Below are 15,508 nucleotides of genomic sequence, written 5' to 3' on the forward strand. Positions count from 1 at the left end.
GGTTTCATTTAAGGGCAATTGCCCATTTTTTAATTATAGGGTGTTACATTTTAAAAAACCCCATTTTATACCATCTGAACCGCTTATGCTAGAGTAAAAAAACTTTCAGCGATTATCCATGTACTCGTGTTATTTACAAATTTGTATAATGCACCCCCATTGTTTCCCCGGAACCACCCCAAAAAAGGAGAATTAATAAAGAAAGTGATTTTCTTGGAATCCTTCACACACCATGCCCTTTATTAAAATGCTTCATATATCATTTTGTGCACGTTCTTAATACCCATGCATAGACACCAAAAGCAATTTCTTAATGCAACCCCTGTAGCCAAAAAAAAAAAATAAAAAAATAAAATGGGGGGTTAAATTTTTTTTTTTTGCTTTTTGGCCCATATGGGCATATGCTCCATCAATAGGGTTTTTCATAAATATGTATGGTTATTGCAACATTCCTGCGGAAACTACCCCTATCCTTGAAAATAAACTGCAGAAACTATCCCTATCCCTTGGCGAGCATGTTTTTACGATTTTCTCATTACCTATGCATTTTTTTGAAACAAAACTTGTATAGAATTAAAGACCACTATTTTCTTTACAAATAAGGTCCTATGCATTTTTTTCGTATGAGCAACCGTTAAGGCACAGTGGAGCCGTAAACCTCACAAATGCTTTGGCGGGCTCCAGTTTTTATTTGTATGAATGAAATTTGGCTGATGAAACTAGCCACAGAATTGGACCAAAAGACCTTTAAATTACATAATTGCAGTGTTATAAATAATTAACATATTATGCCACTAAGGGACATACCCTGCCCGAAAACCAGGTACCAATCTGGTGAGAGGTGACGACCAACTGAGAGTTCTTTATCTTTATTTGTAGTGGGTGTATAAAGTTGAATATTTACATTTATTAGTATTGCATTTAACATTATCAACATTACTCTGTCTGATAGTGGGACACTGTTAGTGAGACATTTGCTTTGTAAACGATTCAAATTGACCTTAGTGTTGGTGTTGGCTTGGGCACCGAAATTTGTATTTTTTGTGGAATACAAGTAACATTTTCCTACTATTCTTTATATACTTTTTATATGCCCTGGGAGGGGTTTTAACCCCAAAACCACCCCTCTCCTGAGTGCGCCACTGTTCTTGCCCATTCTACGTAGAGCCTCAACATTAGTCGCACGATTAACCCATGAAATTTTTAGAATGCTTTTGTAATAGGTACCATATCTCGAAGACCTCGAGTTTTCTTAAAGAAGTTTTAGAAAGTATCCAGACTTTTATTTCATATAATAACGTCAAAAATACATAGCATCGATAGAGATTTTAAGTCGTAACTTCTGATTTTGAAAGATACTTAATCGTTACGAACGCTGATCTTGCCTTTCCTATGCGTTATTTTATTTCAGTAGATAATAATATATATGTTCCATTGAGGTGGCGCCCAAAATCCCGACAGCCAAAATCCCGACAGCCAAAATCCCGACAGCCAAAATCCCGACAGCCAAAATCCCGACGGCCAAAACACCGACACGCTAGAATCCCGACACGCCAGAATCCCGACAGGCCAAAATCCCTACATGCAACAATCCTCGCATAAGTAAAAAGTTCGACCACTACATTTTGAATATTTATTGTTTGCTTTTCAAATGCAATACCAAATCATATTATTAGAGAGCGGAATATATGCAACACAACATTACCAAAATATGCGCATATATATGCATTACTTTTACTACAAATATGCAGGTATTTTTTCTAAATTTGTCTAAATATGCAAATGCATATTAAAAATACTCAAAAATTAAACAATATATTAAGTCGTAAGATATTCAGAAAAGTTGCCTTCAAAAATACGTACACCTTTCCTCAAACAATCGAAGCCCTCATTTTTTTCTAAAACATTTTTTAATTTATTTCTAATTGTAATCCCTGTATTTCCGGGAATTTTTTGACAAAGAGCAGAAAAAGTGTTAACAAGATTAACCGAATCACTTAATTGTAAATTCCTTTGTTCTAATGACTTTGTTAGATCTGGTAAAAAACTAAAATTAACTTTTATGAACATAAGTTCTTTAGCAATTTGTACGTTACTTAAAGAACAAAGTAGATACGTTACTTAAGCTGAAGAACAAAAGCGGAATTGTCTATAATTTGATGGATTTTTGTATTTTGATGCTTCTCTCTATGTCCGTCTTTATAGAAGTAAAAGCGAATTTGTCGAATAAAAACACTCTTTCCAGAAAAATTTCTTTTGTGGGATATGATGCTTTTGTTTGTCAGTTCCTCATTTAAAAAGCACTTTTTTGAATGGTAGACATATTTAAATTTAATATATACCAATCACTTCAAAAACACTAAATACGATACAACGTTTACTTTAAATAAATGTTGGCCGGAAACTGACAAAATAATTATTAGAACCTTAAAAGCAGGTAGGTACCTACGACTTGATACGCTAATAAAATAATATTTTTCTGGGAACACCCATAATTGTTAAATTCAGGTAGTAATGGGAAAGTCCAGATGAGCGATAGATAGATAAATAACGAGCTCGTTCATATCGAAGTTATAAAATTCCAACTAAAAGAGGAAAATTTTAAACTTTTATATAATTTATTTTTAAAATATGCAAAATAAATAGTGTTTAGCTTAAATATGCAATGTTGTGTTTGTTGTCTGAAAATATGCAATATATGCATCTATATGCACTTTGCATATATTCCGCTCTCTACATATTATACAGTATTGAAATTGAAAAATTAATTACTTACTAATAAGTACGGGTACTAATTATTATGTATTTTAAAAGAAAAAATTATTTAAACATTTCATTTTATAATATAAAAGCTATATACCCTATTCCACGAACATACGTCTGTTGTGGATTATCTCGACAACGAATATTTTACTGTGCAAATTATGAAGAACGAAAGTAAATTGCAAAATACATTGTTGTTTATTGGAACAATTATTAGAGCCATTTACTTTCGCACGTCTTATGTTGCACACTAAAATATGCGTTGTCGAGATAATCCAAGACAGTCGTATATTCGTGGAATAACCCATACTTACTGAAATGGAAGGTTGTAAGTGACATGATAATATCTATTAATTATATGAAAGTAAACTTGAATTCAGGATTTGATTATACATATATTATTGGACTATATATTGTCAAAAAAATAATTTAATTCATATACCCATGTTAGAAATTTTATTTAGAAAATAAGTTCATATTAAATGGTAAATACTTTTGTTTAGTAACAAAATATAAAAAACAGATGACCATAAACAAAAAACAAGAAATAAATGTAATTATATGTTAAAATAGTATATTATTCAACGAGCATGTAATGATGGCTATTACTCACGATGATGAAGTTTGCGACACGAGCCGTTGGCGAGTGTCGTAATTCATCAGAGTGAGTAATAGCCATTACATGCAAGTAGAATACTATACTTTTTCTACGACCTTTTTTATTTGGATTAGTAGAAAAATATAATTATCAACTACTAACATTATTTTAAACGAAATATTTTATTTTTCATAAGAAAATATATTTTATATAACTATGGCAACACTGTTAGAATTACACTCGTTGAGCTTATGAAACAATAAACAGTTGTCATTATGTCATGGAATGGCGGTGGCTTTTAAAAATAAGACATATTCTAAGACAATTACATGAAAAAGAACGCGTGCTCTCAATTAAAATCTATTGTACAATGAACAGTAAGTAAAACAGAATTAATTGATATGAATTTCATATCCGTAAGTCCTTTTACGAAATTAATACCGATTGTTTATTGTTTACCTTTTTATAACGTCAATCTTAAAATGTCAAATGTTGAAATTTAAACGTAAAAAATATACTAACCCATTGTTAAAGTTAAAAATCCTTTAAACATTTTTCAAATATAATTGTTGATATAAATTACAATGAATATTTTAGTAAATAAACAAGTTTAAGTAATTTTATTTGCTAATAGGTATATTAAAAGTGCGATGCACCACTTGAATCTAACTTCAACCCGTGAGTAATGACCCGCTAGTAACTTCAGCCCGTGAGTAATGAATTATTACTCACGGGTCAAGTAATGGGTTTTATTATCTATTCAAAAATAGCGAATAATAAGTGTATTATTAAACGGTCGTAGAAAAAGAAACTTATCAAACCCGTCGGGATTTTGGCCTGTCGGGATTCTGGCGTGTAGCGATTTTGGCCGTCGGGATTGTGGCTGTCGGGATTGTGGCTGTCGGGATTTTTGGGGTAGACCCCATTCCATTGGCTGTTTATGTTGGTACTAAGGAATGTGTAGTTGTCCACCCTATTAATTGGTTGTCTGCTAACCAAAAGCCGTGTATTTAATAGCTACCATGAACTTGGTCTTTTTTCGTATTGAAATCAAGTCCATGTACAATGTTCACTAATTCTATCTGATATGTGCGACATTATTCTTTGCAAACCATTTAACTTATCCGCACAAACTACTGCGTCGTCGCTATATCTAATGTTGTAGAGACGCACTCCGTTGACTAACACGCCTTCCTGTGCTTGCTCGAAGAAATGTTAAGAGTAAATATTAAAAATAACACCGTGGGCAAAATCAACCTTGTCTCACTCCTCTATATATGAAGACTGCCTCTGTCAACTGGTCATCTACTTTATTGTTGGCAGTTTGGTTGTAATATATATTATGTATGATTTTTAAGTTGATCATCTGATCCCGCTTTTTTCAAGATAATTATGCGTTTATCACGTTTTACTCTATAACATGCCTTTTTGTAGTCGATAAAATAAATATATACGTCACAGCTGACATCCCGGCACATCTATAAGCACTTGGCTCCTAAGCGAATTTTTTTATATATTCTGCCATGTATCACTTTGGTATAAGTTTTGCATGACTTTACTTCTTCTTCTTTTCCCTCTTTATAAGCAATTCTGCTTGTTCATTACCGGACTGATACCTTTGTGGAAGGTTGTCACTCCATCTTTTGCGCGATCGTTCGATACTTCTTCTACTGATTGCTGATATATCTCTTGCTATTTCGAAGAAACGTGTCTCCCCCATTCTGTTTATGTGGTTATTCCACTTGACCTTACTGCCTTACTGGTTGGATAAAATCCAACTTTACATGAACTGGTCGGATTGAACACGTTCTTGCTTTAAATGGTCGGATCGAGTCTAGTCTTACCTTAACTAGTCGAACTGATCCCCTCACCGCTCACCGTAGGTCCGCTACTGTTCAGTAGTTTTCTGAAGATATTCGATTTTCTATCACACTTCTTCAGTTTTCAGAGGAGTTTTTGGAAGTTTTCTGATGACTAAAATACGATGTCTCTATTTTTGACCACGTATCCATATGCTGCACGCAAATATGCATGAAGCAAATGAGTCTCTGTTCTTTCCATAATAAATATTTGCGTTCACTTGACAGTGAATTAGTTCACTTGACGTACACTGAACACCTGAATCCAATAACTTTAGAAGACTGTTTCAGAATAATAGTTTTTCAGACCTAGGTAGATCGCATGGACTTTTTTAATCTACATACTGAGAACTATCTCAGAACTTTAGTTAAATTTGACCCGGGCCACTTTTCCGTAAGGAGGGTTGTTGAGTCCTTTGTTTTAAATTAAAAAAATTTAAAATCATTGTTGGAAATTACGATAGCACAATTTTTGGCATGACAACCCTCACAAAAAAAACTAGCCACGACTATGGTTATCTGTAAAATTCTATTTGTTATTAGATTATATTTTTAATTAGGTATGTGAGGTAAATATCACAATAATTATTCTTAACTACTACAAACACTCTAAATTTAACACTCTGCAGATCTGAAACCAGCGATCTTAACCCCTCTCCCCCCCCCCCCCCTCTCTCTCTCTCTCTTGTCGTTTCCCCATTCCCGAGGATCGTGATTTTCTTCAATACTTACAACAAATTTTCTCCATTGATTTCTATCTTCAGCTGCTCTAAGAGTTTCGCAAATTAAGCGGCCCACTGAATTCTGAGTTATGTCGGATCATCTGGTTGGCAACCGTCCTCTTGGTCTAGATCTTTAGTCTTGATTGTTAGTAAAATGTTTGTTTTGGCTTCTGAACATACAGTTATAATTTGGCTCATTATTAATGATTCACTGTGCATACCTATGTTTAAAATTATAATTTGAATCAAATGTGATGAATGAATCTTAAATCATGTATAAACATTCTCAATTTCTTTGCAACACGAAAATGCAGCAGCTGCATAATACTATGGTCAAATCTGAGAGTGCAGGAAGAGTCTATACCGGTTTCGGGGGTTGTTTCCCCCTCATCAGTAGTCTCATATCCTCCTCTCTCAGATTCTTCCACGTACCACACTTTAAGCCTTTCCGAATTCGATTGATAACTTACTTTGTTTTTCGGTAGATGGCCCTAGTTCATCCGTGACATTTTTTTCTTTGCAATTCGGAAAGGCCCAAAGTGTGGTACGTGGAAGAATCTGAGAGAGGAGGATATGGGACTACTGATGAGGGGGAAACAACCCCCGAAACCGGTATAGACTCTTCCTGCACTCTCAGATTTGACCATAGTATTATGCAGCTGCTGCATTTTCGTGTTGCAAAAAATTGAAAATGTTTAAACATTTTTAATTCATTTACTCTTTTGTTTGAGTATTAAGGAATCTTTCTTGTTGGAGCTTTTACCACGCTGAGCAGATGAGTTGTGAATTATTTAAAATTCTCTCATCTTAATTTCCTCGGCATTCTGTATGATTTATAAATTTTGAAAATCTCAGGAGGTGTAACCTAAGAAAGTATTCCACCTGTTGTCAATCTGGTGGTATGGAGACGATATTTATTGTCGTTTTCTGTGCTATTTCGATTGATAACTTACTTTGTTTTTCGGTAGATGGCCCTAGTTCATCCGTGACATTTCATTCTTTGCAGCGGCGCACCCAGAATTTTACTCTAGGGGGGGTTGGCTTGGACTGGGTTCGGACAAGTAATCCCTGACCAAAAATCCTCACAAATTATCCCTGGACAAAACATCTCCAGACAAATAATCCCCGGGCAAAAAATCCCCACAAAAAATCCAGGACAAATAATCCCCACAAATATTTTGCTACAAAATATGTATCCCCACAAAGAATCCCCATGAAATATTTGCTACCGAATAGTTCTCTAAAAGTTTTCCCCTGAACGCAATCGACTCAAATGTTTTTCAGCAACAGTGCATAAGAGTTATAGCAATGGCCATGAAGCCGCTTTTCGGCACGACAATAATGATTAGTAATTAAGATTAAGCATGAATTATTGTAATTTCGATTACCAAATTTCGAATTTCAATTCCATGCCGAAAACTTAAAATTTTACATGACAAACGAGTGGAGTTTTTTCAAAAATCGTGGAAGATATGGGGAATGAGCTAAGGCTGTGGGAATCATGTTGTAATTATTCGCTTAAATCTTTTTCTCACTCTGCCTTGGATAACTAAGTTTAAAACATTTTCTATTATCTGTGTCGATCCATTAAAAATGTTTGCGCTATTAAGAATGTTTAGCTTTGTTATGAGAATGCAGAACACAGGTTGTTGATATATCTTTTGAAAGCTTTTGAAGCAGGTTTCTGAAATGTTGCTTGCGGTGAATTGAAACTGAGGACTAAATATTTTTCGTTATGTATTACTTAAAAGATTATTACCATACGCTGAAGAAATAGTTGGTGACTATCAGTGTGATTTCAGGCCCGGAAGATCGATTTTTGATCAAATATTTACTACCTATTAGACAAATGCTTGAAAGGATTGGGAGTATAATCAAGACGTGCATCAGATCTTTATAGATTTCAGGCTTATGATTCAATTAATCATCCTACACTATGAAATACAATGGTCGAACTGGGCGTACCCAAGAAACTAACTGCGGTAACGCAAATGTGTGTAAGTAACTTCTTTGCACAAGTTAGAAGAGGTGGGGAAATATCAAATGCTTTCTGCGTAAATTCTGGACTGAGACAGGGAGATCCGTTATTCCCATTGTTGTTTAAGCTGGCCTTAGAATATGCCATGCGAAAAATTTATCCAAAATCAATCCAGAAATAGCTGCTGGAGAGAGGCCAGATGGGAGAAAGTCTGTAGGACGGCCTAGAAAAAGGTGGAAAGATGCAGTCAGAGAAGATCTGGAGAAAATGGAAGTGAGACGATGGGAAATAGTGGCACAGGACCGACACATGGAAGTAAACCACTCGCAAGGACACTCGAAGAGTTATAACGCCATTGATGATGATAATAACTAAATATTTTTGACAATACATTTCCAAAAAGTAGCAGGTATTTTGCATTACAATCAAGATTATCGTTTTCAGGACCAGCAGTTCTCATCACGAATAGGCAATGTTTTGAACATAGTTATTCAAAGCAGAGTGAGTAAAAGATTTAAGCGAATAATTACAACATGGTTTCCACAGCCTTAGCGCATTCCCCATATCTTCCACGATTTTTGAAAAAACTCACACTCGTTTGTCATGTAAAATTTGAAGTTTTCGGCATGGAATTGAAATTCGAAATTTGGTAATCGAAATTACAATTCATGCTTAATCTTAATTGCTAATCATTATTTTCGTGCCGAAAAGCGGTTTCTTGGCGATTGCTATAGCTCTCACGCGCTGAGGCTGAAAAACATTTGAGTCGATTGGATTCACGGGAAAATTTTTAGAGAACTATTCGGCAGCAAATATTTCTTGGGAGTTTTTGTCCGGGTATTTTTTGTAGGGATATTTTGTCCAAAAAAAAAAATATGGGGATTAACTGTCCGGGGATTATTTGACCGGGGATTCCTTGTCGGGGGATTTTTTGTCCAGGGATAATTTGTGGAGATTTTTTGTCTGGAATTATTTGCCGGGGATTATTTGTCTGGGGATTTTTTGTCCAGGAATAATTTGTGAAGATTTTTTGTCTGAGATTATTTGTCCGGGGATTATTTGTCCTAGCTTTTTTTGTATTGATTCTGAAAGACAAGTTACAATTTCCTACTATTCTTTATATTTTTTTTATATGCCCTGGGAGGGGTTTTAGCCCCCAAAACGCCCCCCTGGGTGCGCCACAGTTTCTTTGCAATTCGGAAAGGCTCAAAGTGTGGTACGTGGAAGAATCTGGGAGAGGAGGATATGGGACTACTGATGAGGGGGAAACAACCCCCGAAACCGGTATAGACTCTTCCTGCACTCTCAGATTTGACCATAGTATTATGCAGCTGCTGCATTTTCGTGTTGCAAAAAATTGAAAATGTTTAAACATTTTTAATTCATTTACTCTTTTGTTTGAGTATTAAGGAATCTTTCTTGTTGGAGCTTTTACCACGCTGAGCAGATGAGTTGTGAATTATTTAAAATTCTCTCATCTTAATTTCCTCGGCATCCTGTATGATTTATAAATTTTGAAAATCTCAGGAGGTGTAACCAAAGACAGTATTCCACCTGTTGTCAATCTGGCGATATGGAGAAGATATTTATTGTCGTTTTCAGTGCTACTTCGATTGATAACTTACTTTGTTAATCTTAAATCAGTTTTTGATTATCCTATCTGTTGCTAAGAACTCCATTCTTGAAATTCTCAATATTTTTATGCATGATTAGGAACCGGCTAAAACCGATTCTGACACATTACTACACAGAACAAAATTATTTATATTCTTATCTTTATATACACAACTCTCCCGACAATGTTCAGATTGCTGCAGCAAAAAATGTTTATATGCTCTTCAGTGTTCGTTTTAAAATAATAGTTGTTTCATTATTATTTTCTATCATATAAGTGGTTTTCTTTTTCCTCGAACAATTATGGCACAAGCTGGACGTAAAATAATTATAACTTCAAAAAATGCATCTCTTCCTCCATATATTAGGTGAGTTATTATGTCGATTGCTATAATTTTAACCACAAAGACAGATAGGTATACTTATTGGTATATGCATGATGGCTACTTTAATTAATTTAGTCCAGAAAGCCACTGCGCATCCGCTAGGAAAAATATTCTAATTCGGATTTTTTGCAAAATCTTACTCAAAAAGGACTCCTTTTATCAAATTTGCATGTTGCCAGGACCAAAAGGTGGTCAAAAATTTTTTAAACGTTTTTTTTTGTTTTTTTTCCTAAAATTATTTTTTTTGCATGGAAAAAAGTTTTTTTTAGGTTTTTTGGATCATTCCAAACAGAAAAGGTCTTTAGTGACTTTTCTCTAAAAATGATAGTTTTTGACATATAAACGATTAAAAAATTAAAAAATCGCGAAATCGGCCATTTTTAACCCTTAAAAACTATGTGAAAAACTGAAAATTTGAATATTGCCAAGGTTGGTACATATTCTTTAAACATCGATTGATAAAATCCCGAAGAGTTTTTTGCAATACAATATTCAAAACTCCTTTGTTTTTTAATTGCTAATCAAGCGTGTGCGGCACTATTTTCCACCCGACAGTATGGTGCAAATGAAAGGAATAAATTCGTTATTTCCTAAACCGGCGATTTTAAGGAAAAATCCCGAAACAAGTCGATTTTTATTTTTAAGTTATGATATTGTGGCATATATGGTATACTAATGACGTCATCCGTCTGGGCGTGATGACGTAATCTATGATTTTTTTAAATAAGAATAGGGGTCGTGTGGTAGCTCATTTGAAAGGTTCTTCAATTCTCTATTCAGTAATGTAAATATTTACATAATTATTTGTACAGGGTGTCCTTCTACTTCTTTTTGTGTCAAATAATTTAATTTCATAAAAATTTTTTGGACACCCTGTATAAATAATTATGTAAATGTTTATATTACCTAATAGAGAATTGAAGAACCTTTCAAATGAGCTAGCACACGACCCCTATTCTCATTTAAAAAAATCATCGATTACGTCATCACGCCCAGATGGATGATGTCACTAGTATACCATATATGCCACAATATCACAATTTAAAAATAAAAATCGACCTGTTTCGGGATTTTTCCTTAAAGTCGCCGGTTTACGAAATAACGAATTTATTCCTTTCATTTGCACCATACTGTCGGTGGAAAATAGTGTCGCGCACGCTTGATTAGCAATTAAAAAACAAAGGAGTTTTGAATATTGTATTGCAAAAAACTCTTCGGGATTTCATCAATCGATGTTTAAACAATATCTGCCTACCTTGGCAACATTCAAATTTTCAGTTTTTCACATAGTTTTTGAGGGTTAAAAATGGCCGATTTCGCAATTTTTCAATTTTTAATCGCTTATATGTCAAAAACTATCATTTTTAAAGAAAAGTCACTAAAGACCTTTTCTGTTTGGAATGATCCAAAAAACCTAAAAAAACTTTTTTCCACGCAAAAAAAAATAATTTTAGGAAAAAACAAAAAAAAAACGTTTAAAAAATTTTTGACCACCTTTTGGTCCTGGCAACATACAAATTTGTTAAAAGGAGTCCTTTTTGAGTAAGAATTTTTCCTAGCGGATGCGCAGTGGCTTTCTGGACTAATTGTAATATAATTATATAGAACCATAGATGTACTAATAATAAACTAGAAATAGAACTGGGGAAAATGTTTTAAGCCTGTTTTGTAACATTTAGTGCGCGTATTGTCCTGGCTAGGTGAAACTAATAGTTAAGGGAACAAAAAAGTCAACAAAGTTTGCAATTATGCAATTTAATGTAAATTTTAATCTCGTAAAATGGCCCACTAGGGTCACGGATACCAGCATTACGACGATTGATAACGTCTTTGTTAATTTCTCAAACTCTTCTGTTACTTGTGTAAACGACAATACTGTGTCCGACCATCGAACTGTACTGATTGAGTTTGATTTTGGGGCGGGTGAGTCGAGTGTTTTCTATCAAAAAAGAAATTTTAATGACATTACTATAAATAAATTCATAAATGACATCTCAAGTGAGGACTGGAATCAAATATATGGTATCCTAGATACAAATATTGCTTTTAATATCTTTTTTTAATATTTTTATGTATCATTTTAACATTAATTTTCCTATTATAAATAAAAAGTCCAAATTAAATAGTAATAAATGGGTTAATAATGAGGTGAGACAATCAAGTTACCAATTGAAAAATTTGCATGCATTATCTAGGGCATTTCCAGAGTTGCGTGATTATTATAGACATAAAAAAAGAGAGCATCGAAAGCTTCTAAATTTAACCAAAAAATGCCATTACCAAAATATAATAAGCACCTCAGATAATCCTTCTAAAAGTGCTTGGAAAATTATATCTGATTTTTCAAAAGGTAAAAAAAATGAGAGTAACATAACACTTTCAAACAGGGATAACTTAATTACAGATTCATTAGAAATAGCCAATAAATTTAACCTATTTTTTAAAAATGCTCAATTGGATGCAATTGCGACGATTCCAAACAAACCTGGTAATACATATCTTTGTAACAACACTGTTTAGGATGTTCACTTTCTTCTACATCCGTACACTACAATAGAATTAAACAAATTATTAAACCAAAAACTAAAAAACAAAAAATCTCAGGGCTTTGATGAAATCCCTGGGTTTTTAATAAAAAAGGTTGTTTCGTTTATAATATCGCCATTAACATATTTAGTTAATTTATCATTTTCAAATGGCAATTTTCCAGATTGTATAAAAACGGGAAAGGTGTTACCAATTCATAAAAAACGTGACCCAAAGCAAGTAAATAATTACCGCCCAATAACAATTTCTTCTGTATTTTCAAAAATTTTTGAGTACAGTTATTTACAAAGACTTAACTCATTTTTACAGACGAATAAAGTGATTGTTAGTAACCAACATGGTTTCCAGTCCAAAAAATCTACCCATACAGCAATGCATTCCTTTTATGATACTCTCACATCTTTAATAGATACTGGAGAGAGTCCTGTTGGGATATTTTGTGATCTTAGCAGGGCTTTCGACTGTGTCAATCACGAAATTTTATTTTATAAATTAAAAAATATCGGCATTCAAGGACGTGCGTTAAATTGGTTAACATCATATTTAACTGCACGTCGTCAATACGTCAGCTTAACAGAAAAAGGAAAATTATCAAATGCGACGCATAAATCCAACTACCTCGATATTACCGCAAGGCTCAATTTTAGGACCTGTTCTCTTTCTTATTTATGTAAACGATGTTGTCTCGGTTAACTCGGATGGACATTTCACGATATTTGCAGACGACATAAATGTAATAGTCAATGGACCTGATAGTTCTTTGAAGTCCAAATGTAACAGCTTACTGTCAGATCTTTACAACTGGTTCTGTAATAATTATTTATTGTTGAACACCCAAAAAACTCTTTTCATGCAGTTTCATAATAGGCAACGATTTATTAACCCAATTAACTTAAATATAAATAATAATGATATTGAACTTGTTTCATCATTAAAGTTCTTAGGACTTCATTTAGATGAATGTCTTAATTGGAGGAAACATTGTGATACGCTGGCCGCAAAGTTAAACTCAGTAACGTTTTTGTTTCGAAATTTAAAACAAGTATTAACGGAGAAACAATTAATAATGCTTTATTGTGCCCAAGCCGAATCTCGTTTGAGATACGGGATTTGTTTTTGGGGATCAAGTTGCCATATCAATGAAGTCTTTTTTGCACAAAAAAGAATAATACGGACTATTGCTGGTATCCCTCATAAAACAAGTTGTAGGCAGTACTTTCAAAATTTCAAAATATTGCCATTGGCCTGTATTTATATTGTGGAGACTTGTATATATATATTTAATAACCTCAAAAATTTTAAAACCAATGGGCAAATACATATCATGAATACTAAATATAAAGATACCTTGCGTGCCCCAATGTGTAGGGGAAATATATATTGCAGGTCCCCGGGTATAATGGGGACATACTCTATAATAGATTACCAGCGCATATAAAATTGTGTAGGAGCCTGACAAGCTTTAAACTAAATTTAAAGGAATTTCTGATGACACACACTTTTTATTCGGTTGAAGAATTTCTTCAATTTTAAATGTATTTTCATTCTTAGTTTGTGTAGTGAAATTGTTTATTTGTTTGTTATATTTACTTAATGTATTACTTTTGACTAATTCTATACAGACTCTGTCTGTGTAAAAGAAAATAAAGTATTTATTTATTTAATTCTAAGTGTTTCCCGTAATAGGTAGGAATTGTTCACAAAATCAATGTTTCTTTTAGCTGCTAATGCCGCCCCTTTAGAACCACGCCTGACATGGCTGCCTTAGTAGGTACCATATAGCACGGCACTGTTTTCATTTAAAAAGGTTCATAGGTATTTATATAGATACTCGTTTTATCTAAGTTTTATGATAACATTTTTTTGTTCTCAAGGTCATATTGTTTATAAATATTTTTGGAGTAATTAGATTGCACAGTTGTTATTTTACCATTAATGACCCGGTTTAATTATCCTGTTAAATTTAACTCGTAATCATGGTTGTATTTCGGATTTCTATTATTAATGTTAACGGTTATTTTACTGTTTGTTATTTTCATACCCTTAGGGATATTTGTGCATACAATTCATTGGGGTGAGAAGGATTGGTCCAGGTAACTAAAAGACGAATCATCCGAGCCTCAATGCTCTTCAGGCACTCCTTCATAACCTCTCTTATATACGCTATGGAGGGCTACTATCATAATTATGTTTATCACAGTGAGAGTCTTGGGGAACGAGAGTCACACTTGACGTCTTCTCCGTGAGAAGTTCAGGCAGCATGAGGAGCTCTAGTCCCGTGGTCTTTTTTCTTGCCGCCTTTATGTGTTTTGTGTTTCCGAGCATCAAGCTTCCATAAGACTACCAGACTCTTTCCGCTGAGTCTGAAGAGTCTCAACATTCGAATGGAAAATGGGCCATTCTGGTCCGCAGTTAGTTGCAGAGCTACTTATAAGCTATTACTTCTTAGTCATTACTACGCAGTTGCTGTTTGGGTCTTCTGTATTTCTCTCGCAATATGATCTCTCGCAAAATATGGTTGGGATGGTCTATTAGTTCGGAGAATTTTGTTCTTACTTTGTCATCCATCAGCTCTAATACTCTGATCTGTTGGATGTCTCTGAGAAGGAATCCTTCCGCTACGTATATTGTGTTACCTTCGCTACGTATATGGTGTTCCCTTCTTCTCGTAGCGCACCGTTGTGGACAGCTTGGATCTTCTTTCTGTATTTGGAGCTCGTCTTTGATCCGCCTATCTAGTCCGTTTGCTTTGTTCTTGTCTCCTTGGGCTCTTGTTTTTCTGGCTCTTTTCCTTGCTCTGATCTTCTATCTATTTAGTTTTCTTGGCTTTTGGCTGATATCTCCGAATCTACCTCAGTTCTCGTATGTTTCTCTTCGGTATTGCTGTGTTTATGGCTTCTTTTATGATGTCTTCGAAGTATAGGACTCTCACCTCTAGTTCTTGTGGACTGGTTATGGTTGGGACATTAACGATTCCTTCGCTGACTAGCTTTTTGATGGTTGGCCACTTTGTCTTTGTCTGATCTCCAATAGTTTGGAAT

General features: G+C 34.1%; 1 protein-coding gene across 2 annotated transcripts in view; it reads left to right on the top strand.

Moving 5' to 3' along the window:
- The window catches only part of LOC114329060 (rutC family protein UK114), a 45,183-nt gene that overhangs the window by 4,101 nt on the left and 25,574 nt on the right, over positions 1-15,508 (top strand). The window contains exon 1 of one of the 2 annotated variants that reach the window (XM_050656810.1): positions 9,707-9,902. The exons of the other annotated variant lie outside the window; for it this stretch is intronic. Coding sequence (XP_050512767.1) covers positions 9,838-9,902 — 65 coding nt within the window. The 5' untranslated portion in view covers positions 9,707-9,837. Of the gene's footprint in view, positions 1-9,706; positions 9,903-15,508 lie in introns of those variants that run through there. 2 annotated transcript variants of the gene reach the window in all.

This window comes from Diabrotica virgifera, chromosome 7 (genome assembly GCF_917563875.1).
Source record: "Diabrotica virgifera virgifera chromosome 7, PGI_DIABVI_V3a".
NCBI classification, from domain to species: domain Eukaryota; kingdom Metazoa; phylum Arthropoda; class Insecta; order Coleoptera; family Chrysomelidae; genus Diabrotica; species Diabrotica virgifera.